The sequence below is a fragment of the Cygnus olor genome, chromosome 9 (genome assembly GCF_009769625.2).
Source record: "Cygnus olor isolate bCygOlo1 chromosome 9, bCygOlo1.pri.v2, whole genome shotgun sequence".
Lineage (NCBI taxonomy): Eukaryota > Metazoa > Chordata > Aves > Anseriformes > Anatidae > Cygnus > Cygnus olor.
Window position 1 is genome coordinate 4,378,365 of NC_049177.1, and position 18,916 is coordinate 4,397,280.

General features: G+C 37.0%; 1 protein-coding gene across 28 annotated transcripts in view; it reads left to right on the forward strand.

Moving 5' to 3' along the window:
• The window catches only part of DOCK10 (dedicator of cytokinesis 10), a 155,403-nt gene that overhangs the window by 97,967 nt on the left and 38,520 nt on the right, over positions 1-18,916 (forward strand). For all 28 annotated transcript variants that reach the window (XM_040566605.1, XM_040566607.1, XM_040566618.1 and 25 more), the window contains exons 17-29: positions 1,541-1,728; positions 2,361-2,426; positions 3,117-3,209; positions 5,172-5,295; positions 5,446-5,567; positions 6,224-6,310; positions 6,861-6,953; positions 8,956-9,074; positions 11,929-11,998; positions 15,062-15,175; positions 16,116-16,187; positions 16,792-16,938; positions 18,797-18,880. In XM_040566605.1, coding sequence (XP_040422539.1) covers positions 1,541-1,728; positions 2,361-2,426; positions 3,117-3,209; positions 5,172-5,295; positions 5,446-5,567; positions 6,224-6,310; positions 6,861-6,953; positions 8,956-9,074; positions 11,929-11,998; positions 15,062-15,175; positions 16,116-16,187; positions 16,792-16,938; positions 18,797-18,880 — 1,379 coding nt within the window. The remainder of the gene's footprint in view (positions 1-1,540; positions 1,729-2,360; positions 2,427-3,116; positions 3,210-5,171; positions 5,296-5,445; positions 5,568-6,223; positions 6,311-6,860; positions 6,954-8,955; positions 9,075-11,928; positions 11,999-15,061; positions 15,176-16,115; positions 16,188-16,791; positions 16,939-18,796; positions 18,881-18,916) is intronic.

Here is an 18,916-nt window from a genome sequence, read left to right on the forward strand (position 1 = left end):
TCTGAGCTGCTGGTATTGAAAAGCTTCCTGGTTGCTATATCGTCCCTTTTTGTGTTTGGTTCAACACTATTTCCCCGTGAATTTTCTATGGGCTACGAGAAGCGCGGTGTGTTGAGCACGCAGCAAGATTTCTGCAGACAGGCCTTAGATGTGCATGCTAATCCTTGTGTCAGGATTTCTCTAATGAGAGTCAAGGTTAATGATGTTCAAAACCAGACACAGTCAGAATGCTTATAAATCTAATTTGAGGGGCAGTTGGCTAAAAATGAAGACATAACACATCCTTTTCAGATATGTTGCCTGAGCCTTGCCCAGACAGTAGTTAGCTGTTTAGCCTTTGATCTTAGCTTTGTGTAGGCCAAGGCCAGTGAGCAGTCCCCAGGTACTGGGAAACTTCATAACAGAAGAGCAAACACTCAGAGGTTCATATGTGACCCTAAGTGGCCCCACTGACCAACAGAGGAGTTTGTGAGATCACTTGCTGTGCCCTGTTGCTGGAGCTAGGGGGAACATTCCTAAGGGTTCTTTACAGCCGTCAGTGGTCCCTGTCAGTTCTGGCTGACAAGTGCAAGTGATTTAATTTAGCAGTTCCCTTTCACTGCTGCTAATTTTGTTTGGGAAAAACAAAAGTTTTCATGGATCTTTCCAGTTGAATTCAGGAGCTGTGTCTGTTGGCTGGGTGTACCAGTGAATTGGGCAGGTGCGTGTTTCAGTGGGCAGTGGGCTGGGAAGAAAGTTTTCCATGTCTGTTTGAAACAAAACAAACCAGCCTGCTACAGCTGGAACACAGACACTTCTCCCCTTGCCTGTTTGAGCTGCTGAAGACCTGTGCAATCCTGAAACCAGCAATTTCTTCTTGTGTTAGTTTTGAAGGAAGTAAAATTGAGAATATCATATATGAGAAATAACCATCTTCTTTCAACTTCCTCCCAACAAATTGGTTGTTTTATTTTTCCAGTGTGTTACTGTAGGGTTCAAGGAAAGAATTTTGATGAAATGTCTCACTAATTTAATGGTACAGACATACAAAGAATCTGTGATCTTTGCCTGTGACTGCTGTCTGGGTGATAATGTTTATTTTCACCTTCTGTTTCTTGATCTGGTTTCAGTCATCCCAACTGAACCATGTATCCAATCTAGTTCTGCAATACTTGTTTCTTCATTTGGTTTACTATGTCATTAGATGATAGAAAAGATTAAATGAGATATTGGGCAGTAAAATCAATTAGAAACAGCATCACACATTCATAACTTACTTTGTTGAAACTGAGAGTGCCAGTGGTGCTGTTATGCTGTCAAGCATCTTCAAATACTGTGTATGTCAAAAGTTTTTTAGTGTTGTACTGTTTAATTTCAGTGAGATAAACCATTTAAGGATGATGGATTGTAATTCCAGATTTATGTGAATGCAACTTACAGCAGGATTTGATCTGTTCCATCTCAATGTGTTGTATTCTTAGTAGTAAGACTAACTATGTGATTTAAGTTTGTGTGTAAAGAAACTTAATAAGTGATGCTTTTCTTTTCTGTTCTTTTGAAGACTGTGTAACTTCATCTTTTATTCCAATCAAGCCATTTAATGACATAAAGGAACATCAACCTACAGTGGAAGTTGAGGAGTTTGTACAGGAATCAACAAAATATTCTCGGCCTTACAGAGTATACAAGAACCAAATATACATATATCCAAAACACCTCAAGTACGACAGCCAAAAATACTTCAGCAAGGTACAGTATATGATGACCAATTCAGGCCAAGATTGAGTAGTTATGTATTACATGAGCCCTCTCATTGGAATGAAGGAGAGGAAAATGGCAATGCAAATCACTTTTTTTTTTGTAATTTTTGCAGTCATAAAACATTGGTACATTTAATGAAATACATTTAATGAAATAATGTGTGGATTAATTTCAAGTTTTATCAGTGAATCATAGAATGGCTAGGGTGGGAAGGGACCTTAAAGATCATCTAGGTCCTACCCCCAGATCAAAGAGAGAACATGGGAATAGCTTTTTCACAATCTTGATGCAGATGCAATGATTCTGGAAAAAAATGTTTTGCTTAAATGAAATTTGAGTACTGATTACATGTGTATGCTGAGTGAAGATTAATTAAAGACAAAATGCAGGTAAGTGATGGTCACTCTATAATCCACTTCTACACCGTTGGTTTGAGGCCTGGCTAGTGTTTAGCCACTTCTTGATTGAAATATTATTTCTAGTGATAGCACAGTGGCAAGAAGGTGTTTCAAATTTATGTTTCTTCTAGATTTTGAAAAGAGTAAGCTACTCATATTTGGCCTGCATTTCTATGGCTATCCTAGTTCTCATCTGAGCTTTAATATATTCCTGTTTTTCAGGCACGGAATATAACAGTGTGCATTGAATTTAAAAGCTCTGATGAAGAAGGAGCGAAGCCACTGAAGGTAAGCCATGAGAACAGTGTTTCTGACATTACTTATAAAACCCAGGAAAGGAGACTATACTAACCTATAACAATTAAACTTACCATTTTTACAGTGCAACTTAATTGGTCTAAAATTCACCATTTACCCCAGATTTCTCACTGAGCTTAGGATGCTTCATAAAAAAGAACGAGGCAGAAAATTAGAACTTTAAACATAACTCTTAACTGCTACTGACCATGGACTATCAAGTATTATTGTTGTTATGTAGTTTCCTCACCAATAAAGCTGTCATCACTCAATATTCAAGAGCCTCTGTACTAGGCTGTGCCAGCAAGGGGATTGTTAACAGTTGTAGCTTTTGCAACACTGAGAAATCAGTAAAGGCCTTACATTGTATATTGAATTGGATAAAGATGAAATAGCTTTTGTAAAACTTTTTGCAGAAAACTATGAAATCAGTAACAGCACGAAAGAAGCCTAAGGAATGCATTGCTTAGTAAATTCAGGGTAATTTTCCTGGATAATGGACTTTTTCTGGAAGTGTGTGTAAAAAAATAATTTGAAAGCACTTAAAATATTTCTTTGAATATTTAAGTAATTATCAATCTTTCATGATATTGTTTTCAATGCACATGCATATTAGATATACCAGGACTAGTATCATCAGCAAAATTTGACAATGTAATTAAAGTATGTTACTTTTATCAGTGCATTTATGGGAAGCCAGGTGGACCATTATTTACAACAGCAGCCTACACCGCTGTGCTACATCATTCCCAGAATCCTGATTTCTGTGATGAGGTCAGTCTGCTTTTTTTACTCATTAAATGTCTGCCAATATCACATGTTTGCCAATGAGAAAGAAAAATGTGTAAAGAATGCTTGTTACGCGTTCTTGTATACCTGGATGGAATTATGTTATGTAGATCTACCTGCATTCTCACTTTTTTTTTTTTATATCAACTCAGTGAGTCTTTCCTCTTATAAGATGTTCTGAGTACAGTTAAGATGCTGTAGAATTAATTAGAAATAGTGTAGCTCTCTAAAATGCACGTCTGGATGACCTTAAGGACCTAGATGTATCTCTGAATTTAGTGGAAACAGTAAACACCATGGTGAAGGGTGGAGGCAAGTGTCAGAACAAACCCCTCTCGCAAATACAAGATTTGTACTGGGACATTTTTGTTGATTCAGTGATCTGAACAGAATATACAGTGATATGCAGAGGCTGCAGCAAATAGCTTAGCTCATGCTTTGGAGGTTGCAGCTCTAGAATAGAGTTCGTACATTGGCCTTTGCCAAATGCTAGATGAACATCTTTCCACCATGCATTTTTACATTTCACCAATGCCAACTGCGATTTCCTAGGCTTTCTGCAAGTGAACTCAACTTCACCCTTTCACTGACCAGTGTGTTTGATGGCGTGCTAATGCCATGTGTCTTGTCTAGATTTTCTACTATGGCTTCTGGGTAGTGATAATGCTGGCAAACAAAACTAGTAGTTAGCCAGCATTTTCCAAACCACTTGATCTTGGAAAAACTTCCAAAAATGAAAATTTTCTTTGATAAAATATCAAGAGAAAAACCAGCAGATAAAAGTGCAACTTATATACAAAGCATTAATTTAAGATTCATGTTTAGGAGCTGAGGTGGAACTTTTAAAGCATTATGTTTTCTTAACATCATAGAATCATTTAGATTGGAAAAAAAAACTTAAGATCATCAAGTCCAACCATCAAAATTGATTTCATAAGTGTTGAGCCACTTTCCTCCTACTCCTTTGAAGGTAGAATTTGGGGTTTTAACACATCTGCAAATGTGCTTCATGTGATGCTAATGAGCCATCTGCTGTGGGCAAATTACTTTCGGCTTAAATGAAGGCCTGAATTCAGATTTTAATAGATTAGTTGGCTGGAAGAGGCATGCACCTGTCCTAAGTGTTCCTAGTATTAGTCAGGAAAACAGCAAGTACAGTTTTGAAAATAATGTAGAATGTTATCCAAAAAGTTCTCTTAATCTCCATGTCTGTATGTCCATTTCATATCTATATTTATGGTATTAGATTCTTCCTCATAAGCTGATTTAACACTGGAAGCATTTACTAACAATTTCTAAGCCTTACTTTAAGCATAGGATCAGCATGGATAAGCATTATCACAGTTCAGAAGGGCAAAATGTCTTTTTCATTAGTTCCTATGGTAACGTGTTTTGATTACTTTGTATATTTATTCCAATAGGTTAATAATACCTCAGCCCAAATCTATAGGGATTTGTGGATGACATGATATGAGATTTAAGACTGACCAGAAATCCTAAATAGAAGTTGATTTTCACGTCAGCTATGAAATGATCCTGAATAAAATAGCAGAGATTTTGTTTTAGTGTTGACTTTCATTTTCCTGAAAATAAGAGAACAGTGATGGCTATTTATGTCTGCTAGTCATCACTTGTAAGAAGGGTCTATGACTTTTTAATTCTGTGCTTTTTCATCATCTGCTTTTTCATCATAAATGCAAATATTCATTCACAAGAAAGAGAGAAAAGAAGCTGGTAAAGTAAAAATGAGAGATAATCATCTTCAGCAACTTCCTTAGGAGAACATTTATTACCAAGGTAGCAACAGCACCACACAAACATTTGCCAGTAAAGTCAGGCTGTACTTAGACCTTTATGTAGAGAGAGATGTCACTCATTTAGACCATCTCTGATGCCTGGTTTAATCGATATTTAAACTAAAGTGAGGTGTAACATTTTACATTTCAGGTGAAAATTGAACTTCCCACTCAACTCCATAAGAAACACCACATTCTGTTTTCATTTTATCATGTCACCTGTGACATAAATGCAAAAGCTAATGCCAAAAAGAAAGAGGCTCTGGAAACACCAGGTACCTGTAGCAGAATTACTTTTAATAATAAATATAAATAATGTACATTTGAATAAGGATTTCAGAATTTCTGGCTGGATGTTATTGTCTTCCTTTGAACTTGAGGAACTTGTTTTCCAAAGTGCCATATTGATTTGTTCTTGTGCACAGTGGGATACGCGTGGCTTCCTTTGTTGAAAGATGCCCAGCTAGCTTCACAGGAACACAACGTGCCAGTAGCAAGCAGTCTGCCTCCCAATTACTTAAGCCTTCAAGAACCTACAAGTGGCAAGGTAATTCATACTTTTATATTGTTCAAACGGCACACAGCACTTACTTGTGTTTTACATGGGATCAGATTTGCATTTTTACTTATCTGAAAGTGTAAATGATAACAGGGCATCTATTTTAGAAAGTTCATGTTAATAATATCAAGTATATAAATGAATATCTGTAACACTGGGCTGTAAGCCATATGATATTGACTCAGGAGTATATATGGAAAAAGTGCATTTTATAACTGTGTCTTCTACAGTATTATACCTAACATCTCCAAAACTTTAGAGAGCAATCAGTAAGAACTCTTCAGAAACTCAGGCCATAAGACATTCATTATCCAGCTGACATGACCCACAATCATGATTCATTCTCCAGCATTGTTGTACGATAACACTTTTTTCCACTGATCCCGTCCTGTTTGGGTTATTTTTGCCTCCATGTGTTTTTTTTAACATTGTCAAGAGAATAGGGTAGGGCAGTGACCTGGTCCCTTAAATGATAACGTTCATGGTCTCACAATGAAAAGTTGGTTTGTATGGCACAAGTTCTCTATTTGTGAAAGCACAATAGCTAGCACAGTTCACACACAGACCCTGTGCAAAGCTACGCAGTGTCAAGTGGTGCAGACTTGAATAAGTAGGAAAAAATATATTTTGTTTTCTTTTTATAGCAGATCGGCTGTGATGTAAAATGGGTAGATAGTGGGAAGCCACTTTTCAAAGTGTCTACTTTTGTTGTATCGACAGTAAATACTCAGGTAAGCTGAATTTCCTCTTAGCTGTTACCTGCTTACAAGCAAAAAGTGTCAAAGAAAGTCTGAAAGATGCTTTCTCTCAAATCTTGTACGAATGGGTTTCTCTAACATTTAGAGGTTACTTAAATATAGAATGGCAAAATTTAAATGATGGAATACACATTTTAAGGAAAAATATAAATTACTTAATATTATGCCAAAATAAAAATCATGGAATGTCAGTTTAAACAGCAAGAAAATAAAATGTGAGCACTGGGGGAAAAAGTATCTGGCCATTGAAATCCTTAGGTTGTGAGGAAAAGACTAATTGCTTGCAATACAGGAAAAAAAGTTTGGTCAAAGAACCTAGGAATATTTGGGTATATATTAGGCTATATACAATGGCCAATGGACTGGGCTAGGTAAACTGATCTGTCTTTCCATGTCTTATGTCTAAGGTGATAGCTACCAAGTGCGTTCTATGGTATCACAGGAGATTGTTATAACGAATTTATGGAGTTGAATTCCAAGCCTTTCTGTAATATGTTAATGTGAACATTTGTTTATCATTTAGGATCCATACCTGAATAACTTTTTCCATCAGTGCCAAGAAAGGGAAAAGGATTTCTCTCAGCCTCCTACCCCAAACTTTGTCAATTCTTGTAAGGTAAAGTAATCTGCAGCACAGAGTTGTGCTATAAAATTGTAATTAGGGCTTTCTCTCAACTGATCCATCACTGCACAATTCTAAGAGTGGCATAGACTTGCCAGGAGACAATGGATCCATGACAACTCCAGTTAGACTTCCTTGGTGTGACAGATGTAATACTGGTCACAGAGATGTTTCCGATCCCCTCTCTCATTTAGAGCATGGCTTCATCTGCCTCAATTCCACTCTGGATAATCCAGCCTATGTCAAGCCTCAGTTCCCATTAAAGGGCGGTGAAATCCTGCGCTGTTTCTCAAGGACTGTCCAAAAAATGAGCTGTGGCCTGTTGAGCTGCAGTATTCTTGCTAGTCCTCTGTTGCCCTAGACATACAATGTGATTACCTCCTACTTGTCTCCAGATTTTCACTCAAAAATAACTGGTTGCTATTCAAAGGGGCTGTTTTTGGTACTTTGCATGTACAAATCAAGGGTACTAGTTGCCTGTCAAGTTCTGAAAACAGTAAGAGCATACCCTTTCTGCAAAGTTTAAATCAATAAGCAAGAATAACATTAAATGCATCTGTATTCAGTAGAGGTCAAAAACTGAGAAGGCAGGGGCAAAGCAAGCAGCATAGAAGAGCAGCAGGTAAATGAAGGGCCATGACACCTTACTCATGAATGGCAAAATTCACAGTTAGCGCTTTGCAGTCTGCTTATTGAACTTTAAGAGGAGGAGAAGCAAGAAGACTGTAGGGTGACCGTGACTTTAATTATGTCACAGTATTAGCTCTGAAACATAGTACATGACTTGTATTTATTATTTTTCCTTGTGGCAGTGTGTGAAATCTAATAGCTGTTTGGGGATTTAGATGTTACCATCATGTATGTGCTTTTCCCCTTTCCTTTGTCACTATGTTTTCCTGTTTCCACATACCTTCAGCAGATTTTATAAAGATGCTTGTGAATTTTGCTTCAATAAGCAAATGATAAATTCCAATAAATTATGGCCCCAGTTCTCTGGGCAAGGCCTTAAAGGTGACTACTAATTTGGTTGATGGGTGCAGGTAGACTTGATGGGGTATTTAACACTGTCAGTTAGTGCTGGTTGATTAACAAGATGATTAAGGAATGTTTTCAGAAATCAAAGCATCAGGGCTATTTATAGGGGATACATCTACTGAATAAAAGCCTTAATTGTGAATTTTTGGGAAGCTGTTGAGCATATTGGACAAAGTTTGGGAATCCATAAAAGCTTCAGAATTTTCTAGGCAGTAAGTTAGTTATCTAAATAACCAGCTTTGCACTGTTCGTTATTTACTGTTTGTAGTTTACCTTTTAAAGAGATTTTGCTGATTTTATTAGAAAATAATGTTGTATGTGATAAAGAATCAACTTTGCAATATAACCAAGAAATAATTTTCCCCAGGGCATTTTGCTTTTATTTATAAATCATGAATAACTTCGAAGAAATTTAGAAATTATTTGGAAATGTCTGAAATGTAAAACTGGGAGTAATTCAGAGGATTTTTTTTAATTAAGAGCTCAGTATCTTCCTTGATCAGAGAAGATAATACGATGTCTCTCTAGTCAGGTTAGAGTGTTAATACTGCTTTTATCAGTGTGCTTTTGACAATTGTTTTAGCTACAATTTCATTTTATCAGATCTCAGTATAGAAAGAATGAGTTTTCCTAAAAATGTTAGGAAATGCATGTCTTAAAAATAGTTCTTTTAGTGCCGTGGTTTTGGTTTCAATCTTTTAGTTTGCTTGCTTTGTTTGTTTTTCATCAGGATAAAACAAAATACTCAAATTTGGAGATGTGGACAATGACTACAGTTGCATGGATGGTTATATTTAAAACAAACTTTGTGGGGAACTAGTCCTCCACTTAGTTGTCCTGTTTTCCTACCACTATTCTGCCAGTGGCTGTACTGCATTTTACCTGCTGAAACAGGAAAGCAAATAATTAGCTTTCACTGCTCATATTGGAAATCTCTAATTTTCTTTCTTATGTTCTACAGAATTTGCTGAGGATAGAGAAGATCCATGTAATTATGAACTTTCTTCCCATAGTCCTGAATCAACTGTTCTGGGTTTTGGTGCAAAACAGTGATGATGAAGTTACAACAGCTGTGACCAGGTATCTGAACAGTTTCTATACGAAGAAAATAATTCTGTAGATGTTCATCCAATAACAGCTGCTCTCATAAAAGCTGTCTGTGCCATTTAGACTTCAGTAGGTGAGAATGCCTGCTTCCCCCTTAACACAGGGCTCTGCAATAGGTTGTGGAAGAGCATGGTATCATATGGTTGACTCTAATACCAACCAGGAGATCGTTGCCTGTGTTGGATGTGTCTTTGTACCCTGAGGCAATGATAGATAAAGGTCTTGTCCTTGAGGAGTTAATTGCTTCCTAAAAAAGCTGAATATCCATTTTAATTTATGTTTAACTCTGAATATGTGGAATTCAGCATAGAAAGAGCTTGACATCTTGCATTAGTCAGTGCAGAGTCAAACATTCAGTTCATGCTTTTCTGGGGCATTTTCTAATTAGAGTGTATCGGCAATATCTGAAAAGCAGTGGAGGCATTTTCTAGTGAGCAGGCAAACAGCTGGAATGATTTTCTGGGTCTTTCACCCCTCACATAATGAAATTGTTTTTATTCATGCTGTTGATCAGTGCAGCAGAAAAAAAAATGCTGGAGAGATTATAATTGTTCTCTGCAGGAGGGCAGAAAGTTGTACTGAATTTTCTTTTGGCCATAGTGTTGTTTCAGTTGTACTTCTGTCAGTAGCTAAACATTGGGACTACAACTAGTTGGAAAAAATGACAACTCTCAGCCCTCAGCAACTCTGTTAGACTCGTCTGCTGTCTGTATATTTTCTTGCTTTTCAGATTGTTCTCCGTAGTTAATTCCTGAAGAAAGATTAACTAGGAAAGCGTAAAGGAATGAGGAAGCTGATTTCCTCATGTTAGCCTTGGAAAACTAGAATGTCAATATACTTTGTCAAAGGATCATGGCACCTTGGAGGATGAATTCCAGTTTGACAACACCTAAGTACTAGGAAACATTCCTTGTAAATGTGTGATTTCATGACTACATAAAGTTTTCAGAGGAAGAGAGAGAGAGTCAGACCTTTGTTCAAGACCCCTTTATGGCCAACAAAATAACTAATGTTAAGGCCAGTGAGGGAGAATGAAGAATCCTGTCCCAGGGTAGAATTGAAGTATCAATTAACTGACTGGAAAATAAATGCATCAGAAGAAGTAGATGTTTAAAACTTAGACGTAATGATTAGATGGCAAAACTGAAGGATGCTAATTTTCTTCATGCATCAGATTTTGAATACACACCCTCAAAGGGGTGGGGGGGATCTCTGTTTTTCTTGTATGTGCGATGGCTTTTGTGCTAGTACTGTTGATGTCAACGGGAATATGCTCATCTGCTGTGTGTGCCATTCATTGACGTGTCCTATATATATACACACACTGTATTTTGTTCTGAATAGCTTGGAGCAGCTTGTGTTGAACATATTAAAAACAACAACAGAATGAAAAGCTAGAATTGCTTACGTGTTGGGGAGAAAACATTATCCCTTTTATACTCTCTCATGATTACTTACTTGTCCAAGGGCCCGACATGGCATCATTTCTATCTTGTCTTTGCTAGGACTTATTTCAGTTTCAAATCAGAGTAAGGGCTGGCTGAAGGATCAGAATGGGCACAACTAATTTTGTCATAGCATTTGTGTATTACTATAAGTTTTACTTCTTTTAATAATAACAAGAAATGAAATATATGAAGTATATAAACTTGAAGGAATTACAAACTTTTGAATCCAATAGTAAGAATTTGCAGAAAACTCTCAAATCAACAAACTACTAGAACTACTTGTATGTGGATCATAGTCTGGCGTATACCTGTTGGTGTATCTATGCATTAATAATCCATTTTAGTTATGCCATTATTATGAGTGCCCTTGAACTTGAGATACAGGTCACAGTTTTTGATATTTGAGAATCATGAACTGTTTCCTCCACATTCTTTCAACATAAAAATAAGACTAAAATTGCAGTGTTTTCTATATTAAATATCTAAAATCTGAAAAAAAATGGTCTCAAAAATTGGAGGAGATGTTATGGTTAATTTGAAGATAACTTCTTGCTCAAATGTGTGTTTTCTAAAACAAAATGGTATCAAACAAAAGATGGCCCAGGTACAAACTCAAGAGAAAACTTTGCTGAAATGCTTGATCTCAAGTGGTTCCATCTCTGCTGTTAACAGAAGCACAGGCATGAACGTGGGTGTTGGCATGGCCTGCGCAATTTGCTTCAATGTTGCTGATCACCAAGGGGATTTGCAGAAGCTCAGAGCACCTCTGGTTGCTCTGAGTCCCACCTGCTGCTGAGGAACAAGCGGGTGCTGTGCTCAGTCTGCTCCTCTGGGCTGCTTGGGTGTTCAGGCCAGGTCTGAGACCCAGGCTATGTGCAAACAGTGCAGGAGAGAGGCACGCTTGGGCTGGAGGCCAGGCTCCTGTGTGCCCTTGATTAACAGTGCAGTCATAAAGAAAGCATCAAAGCTTCATAGAATCACCAAGATCTGAGAGAACCAGATAAGTAGCATTGCCAGAGAAGGAGGCTCTTACTTCTCTGTTTTATTAGCATACTTTATTTTTTCTTACTCCCAGTCTGAATAAGTCCTTATAAGCTTTAGTTAGTTAATAGATGCATTCTGTTGTAATGTCAGTACAGGTGTAATCATTAAAACTGTGAGCATTTTGCTAGATGAATGCATATATAGCAGCATGATCCATGCAAGTGGAGGGCCCAAGGAGCGACTAGTTTTGCCTAGTGGGACAGTTTCTGCATGCACTATTCATCATTTGGATCATATCCATCAGGGGCTGTTTTAAACGGGGAGTTGATAACAGAACAATGTGGTGCATTAGATGTCCTTTCTCTGTTTTATGACTTTTTTTTTAAATCTTCCAGGGTTCTTACTAACATTGTTGCTAAGTGCCATGAAGAACAACTAGACAACTGCATCAATTCTTATGTGACGGTATGACTGCTGTTAAACTTGAGTATTTTGTGTGGTTTTGTTTGTTTGTTTGTTTTCTTGTTTATTCTTAGTTGTACTTGTTTGTAGCTTTCTCTGTATTAGCATTATGGCTTTCTGCCACTGGCAGGCTGGGTGACTCAGCAGCGAGGAAACTAACATAAGCCTTGGAAGAGGCTGAGTGAATTTCAGTCCTCTGTCATAAGTTCCCTGTGCCACCTGGGACAAACTACGCTGCCTCTCCTTGCCCTGGTTTGTGGGAGGAGCAGATGTCTTTTAGAAGACATGTAGGAGGGCCTTGTCTTTTGGAAGCAAGATGTGGTGCAAATGTGCTTCCAGCTGAGCTAAGAGTGTAGATTTAGTGTCAGTCTCTGTAAAATGGGGTTAGGCTAAGAGAACTTCCCACATTGCAGGGCTTATGAGGGTATGTGCAGAGAAATACCTGAAAGATCAGGAAACTTGAGCCAGATAGATACCTATAAGAGATTGATTTAATGTAGTTTGACAGTTTGCAGCATTTCTTTTGACCATGATGAGATCTACAGCTTTAAAATATCTGTCCAGCTGTAGTACAGGGTTACCCTTACTACAGTTAAAAATTATCCACAAATAGTAATTTTTATATATAACTTATTCCAGGTGCTCTTCACGGTTTCAAATTGCTGTGTTTTTTAGGGAGCTATAAGTTTTTAACCAAGCTTTTGATTGTTTTCTTAAGAAATGAGTTTAGTTTCAAGATCCTGTGTTTTTGCATATGCTATTGTACATAAATTCATTTCTCATCTGTGGAATTCAGATTTTTATAACTACACCCTGTTTACTCAGCTTTTTTCATCCATCATTATTTTTGAAGAAGGTATTATGTAGAATGTATATGTATTCTTTGTTTTGGTTTTTGGGGAAGTTGTAGTATTACTTAAAAAACCAAAGTAGTGGCCTTTTTAAAGATGACTTTTTTGTTATCTGCATCAATTTAAATATCCATTAAATTAGTATGAATAATGCTGTAGACCAGTAAGTATCTGATCAAGAATATATTTGGGTATCAGATTTAGAAGCTGAGAATTTTATGAAGAAGCATGTTTTTAAGTAAAAGTTTACATTAACCACTATTACTGACTGAAAATAAATAAATAAATAAATAAACTTAAGTGTTACTTTTTTTCCTCTCAAGTGTCTTTTTTCCTTATTTATTTATTTATTTATTTATTAATTGAGAGAGGGGACTGGAAAATTTCGTTCTGGCTTTATTAGAGGAATCAGTAATGAGTAAGTTATATCTTTGAGTGTCATGCTGATTACCTTATTTGTTTATATCAAATGACAGAATAGAGGAGAATTGCAGGTTATTAAGAGAATTGAGGTAGACATTGCTATCACTTTGTATCTTGCCTTGCTATCGTTTGGTGGTGATGGAACTAATGGAAATTGTCACAGAGTATTTATGAATGTGAAGTGTTGAGTAACAAATGTCTGTATGGGCTTCTAGCTATAGTGATGTGCTGATTCACTGTAAACCTAGTAGTTTTCATAACATACATTTCATTTGTGGATTGTGACTAATATGTGACATAAGGTTTTTTAAATTAAATTCAGGAATAAAGTGAAAGCAAATACTTTCCTGACAAACTCTGAAACTTCAGCAAGTTATGGGTAATATAATGAAAGTACGATGGGAGTCAGGTTTCTAAATGGGAAAGCTGTTTTTATTTCAGTGTTTCAATTTTAGTTTCAGTGTTGACAACTGTTGGTTGATATCTCCAAGGTGTGGATTTACTTTCACACTTCGTGAAAATACATGTTTATAGGCTATGCATCTGAGCACCTTAGTAGTCAAATTCTAGTCTCAAGTACCCTAATTTAAACCCAGAGGAATTCTGCTGAAGTCCATCAGAACTGTTCAGGTTGCAAAGTAATAATGAATGTAACATTTAAAAATAGATAGTCGAAGGGGTATTAACACCTCTGCTAATCAATAACTTCTGAAATTTACGTTAGACACCTATTGTGGCTAAAAGTCTTTGAAATAGCAGGTGATTAATCAGCTCTACCAAAAGTCCGTTTAGCTTGTTTTCCCATTTTCAGCAGCAGTCAAAAGCCAATAACTGTTAATCTCTTTTATCCATCTGTAAGGAAATGAAGAATACCTACTCTAGAGATGCTGTTTTGAGAATAAGTAAATTCAGAATTGTGAGTCACTCAGATACAATAACAATGTGAAACTACATTGACTTAAATAAGTGGACACAGAAGTACCACATTGCACAGGGAGAACTTATTGCATCTGCTCTGGAAATAAGGCTGAATATTAATAAGATATTTTCAAGCGCTAGTCCTTTCTTTTACATTTTTTCTATTTGTATTGAAAAGGTATTTATTCCCAACTGGTGCACTCGCAGTGCTCTTGCTTTTGGGAAGCTACAATAGATTTCAGTACCAAATTATTTGCGTAATAAAATAAAATGTTGAATAAAACTCATACTGTGTTTATGAGTTCTGGGCAATTTGGTAGGTAAATTCCTATCTTGAGGGTCTGATTTCTAAAAGGGGTGTAGTTTTCCCCTTCTATCAGTTCTAGTGGGTGCTTTACACCTTTCAGGATGAAGAGTTGCTACCAGCTCTAACTGTTGCCATTGGAAGAAAGGAGCAAGTGAAAGGTGGCCCTGACTAGGTGGGTGAAAAACCCTCCTTACTTCCTCTATTTGCCTTTTTTTTTTTTTTTTTTTCTCCACTCTGGTGAAATGGTTTGGAGGACAGTTTAGAGGTGTCAGGTTCCTATGCCCTGTTGGGAAGAAAAAAAACACTGTAGCAACAATTTTAAGCAGAAATTCCTCTTGGTTCACATTAAGCTGAAATCAATAGCAAGTTGTGTTTAAAACTCAAATTTTGTAGGGGAGTGATGTTGTGCCACTGTGAGGGGAATTAAACTTTGTGTGAATGTATTTTTCAGTCAAAATGTTTTGGAAGGTAAAGGTTGTCAGCTGTTAGTGGTGTGTCCTCTCCTACTAAGACTTTTTATATTTGTTTTAATATACATTTTGATTTTTTTTTTCTTTTCTCCTTCAGTATGTGTTCAGGACCAAATCATTTGAGGAGAGAACTGTTCATGAGGAGCTGGCCAAGAACATGACTGGTCTTCTGAAGTTAAATGACCAAGTAACCGTGAAACAGGTTTTAAAGGTGAACAACACTGAATTAGCCCATTTGTAGTTTTCATACTGGTTTTCTGCATGGAAAGTCTTGTCACATCTCTTTCTCCCATTCTCTTTCCCTGTGTGAGCTTTGCACAAATCACAACCTGCGCTGATTCAACAGAACAGACTTAAAAGACTTGCTAGAACTTTTCAACATAACTAATTTCTCAGAGTGCCATGGTTTGCATAATAAAATTCCTCCTTTCTGCTACTGCTCAGTCAAGGTGGGGAACCTAATTACTATATAATATGACATTAGCAATTAATTTTAGGACATTTTAATTTAACTTTTGTTTTAGAAGTTGTTGCATAGAGAATATTAATGTGTTAGTAGGACATATATATATGATTTTAGTTGCTGCCTTTGATGGGCAGTGACCAAAATGAGAAGGATTGAGGTTCCCTGAAGTTCCTCACATAAAACAGGTCTAAGAAGTTCATACATTTACAAGCTCCATCAGTGCTCCCAGAACCTACAGGTTCCGGTATACAAGCTAGTCAGTGCTAGATCAGAAGTTCTCAATGGCGAAGATATGCTCAACTGTTCAGGTTCTTCACTGAGAGGGTGGTCGGGCACTGAACAGGCTCATCAGGGCAGTGATCACAGTGCCCAGCCTGCTGGAGTTCAAGGAGAGTTTGGGCAGCGCTCTCAGATACATGGCCTGGTTTTGGGGTGTTCCTGAGTGGAGTCAGGGGTTGGACTCGATGGTCTTATGGGTCCCTTCCAGCACAGGACATTCTGTGATTCTATCATGCAAAGTTACTCAAATATGTAGCACTCGGACTCTTCCATTTGTTTGTCATGTGGAGTTTACCCATGTGCATTACTGAGAAATGCAGTCCATCTCTGAAGAATGGAATTAGCCTCATAAAATATTTATCAGATAATCATATCTCCTAATCTCTTTTTTTCTTCTTTTGAACAGCACTCTTGGTTCTTCTTTGCAGTTATCTTAAAATCAATGGCACAGCACTTAGTTGATACAAATAAAACAAAAGTAAGTATGTGTGTTGCTCTTAATGAGGCAGTCAGTTTCCAAGGGAAAATATAAAATGCAGAATTATGTGAAATAGGTATAGCTGGAGTTTTCTTCTTGACTGGTCAAAAAAAACAAGAAGCTGTTACGCATTTTAAAATACTGTTTTTACCTGCAAAAATATAACTCTTACTTATTCTAGCTTGTACAGAACTGGTGGACCAAAAATACAGTTGCATCAGCTTTATAATGGATGGGTTAGAATGGAATGAGAATTCCGTAATTTCTGGTGGTTACCTGGCAGTGCGTAACTAGATGGCAAATGAGAGATCTAGAAACTGCTCTGCTTTGAGCAAACTTGTCATATCTGGAGATCAGTGTATTTTTCTGTCTGGCCTCTTTTCTGCCTGGTTATCAAAGACTCTATTAGTATATTTGTGCTGGAATCTGTGGATAGCATTTCCCACTTTCCAATGGACAAGATCCATGGAATTCTATAAGTACTTAAATATTATATGTCGAATGACCTGTGTTTTTATTGTCTTTGCTCTTGGCTTGAACTTGTTTTCAGATTTAATATGTAATAACATACAATCAAGTGATGATCTATCTATTCACTGCTTAGGTTTCTCGAACTCAGAGGTTTCCAGAATCGTTTCAAACTGAGCTGGATACACTTGTGATGGTCTTGGCAGACCATGTTGTTTGGAAGCACAAAGATGCTCTTGAAGAAACCAGGAATGCAAACTACAGCACTGCCAAGTTCCTCAAGGTGAGATGTTCTGTCATTACACTTATTTACACATATTTAGTGCAAGAGTGAATCTATTCAGTCCAAGCTGAAGGGAATAAAAACAATTCTGCGTCAATGGTGGCTCAATTTCCAAGTTTAGCATTGACCTGTAGTTCAGTTTTTCTATTCTCTTGGGTCTTTGACAATGCAGAAGCTTTTTCTAATTCTGTTTTAAAACAGTTCTGATTGATTTGTATCTGTTTTTTAAAAGAGCCCAAGTTTGCAAATTCTACAAATTCTTATGTTATATTCAAATTGGTAAGAAGCTTGGTGAGAAATGTAAATGTAGTTGCAGTTGTTACTTTTTCTTTAAATACTGCGTCTCTGAATGACTGTGGGTAGATTAATATTTCCTAATCATAACCACAGTAGGCGACTTTTACAAACCAGAATAAGTAAGTTTCAAGTATTGTGTGAAATACTGTAACTTACCTTTTTATGTGTGTCATGACAGTTTATTTACTAGATATAAAGAAATACATGTGTTTTGGAAAAGTCACAAATAGGGCTTGCAATTTTTTCTTTTTGTTCTAATATTTCTCAATCACGTTTATTTTCCCAACATTGAATTAGCTGTAGAGCATGGGAAAATTGGCATTCAGTAAGAGGCATGCCCAGCTACTTAACTAGAAATAAACCTTGGGGGTGGGGAGGGAACCACTTCCATTAGCATACAGAATGTTGTACATAGTGTACACTGAAACCTAGGCTTATATCTTTTATGACAGATTGAAGCACAGCATTAGGAGAGAGCTGTATTCCAGCAGCAAAATGGAGGTGAGGTTAGAAGGAAAACAACCACAAACCGAAGATGGATTTTTCTCGTTTCATGTATAAATAAAATAAATGATAGAATTTAGAATAGATAGAAATTGATGTCCACTGCATTGATCTCTGTTGTTGATTTCATGTGGAAACCCAAATTGCTGTTGATAAACTGATGTTAAGCTGCATCTCTCCATACTGTTGTATCATTTGGAAGGTGACGTTGGTTTGAGGCAGGAGCGTGAATGGAGAAGCTGTTGCAGTTTAGAATGTTATTTTTGTTGTTAATCTGAACTGGGAAGACAGTAATGTTGTATTATGTGATAAGGCATATGGTTTTGTTTTAATTTCTTTGCAAATCTACTCTGACAGAAAGAATTACATGGATTAGATATGATATCACTGTCCAGGCTGTGTGAATACTATGTAGCAGAAGGCTTAGGGCTTTGCTAGCTTCACAGAGTTCAGAAGCACCAGATGAGATGGGAAATTCAAGATTACCTTCCCTGTCTCATGGGCTGACTCTGCAAGGGAAAAATGTCAATAACTAGTACTAGGGGCCTCAAAAAAACCTTTACACGTGGCTATTTAGCCTCATCAGTCAGAAAGAGACGTAACATCCTCATCACATAGTGGCTTGAGTATTTGCTCCCAGAGAGACAATGTAGTTCACAAACAGTGAGTATTTTGGCTGGAATGATTCTTCAAGAGTCATTGCTTCGTCACTGAAGGAGATACTCAGGTCAGCTCCCATCACATACCACCTCTAGTTATTGAGTGTTGCAGTACGTGAATAACTTTTATTAGATAAGCTTTCTGTTGGTGCACAGTACAGTGTAATAATTATTTTAGGCTGTAGACAGTGAAAATGAAAAGTATAATAGATTTGTTATTACAAGGCAGGGTGTGAAGAGCCAAATTCACCAGTTCCACAGTTTTCCTTGCCCTGCATGAAACTGACTTCACCCACCCAAATGATGTAGGTTTATAGGTGACACAAGGTAAACAGCTAGGTAAATGAGGCCAGGTACTGCTTTTTTGCTATAAAATAATATTTTTCCCCCTTTCGTAGCGCTGCTTTACGTTTATGGACCGTGGATTTGTTTTCAAGATGGTCAACAATTATATAAGTATGTTTGGAACAGGAGATAGCAAGGTATAGTTTTGATTTTTTTTTTTGTTGTTTTTTTTC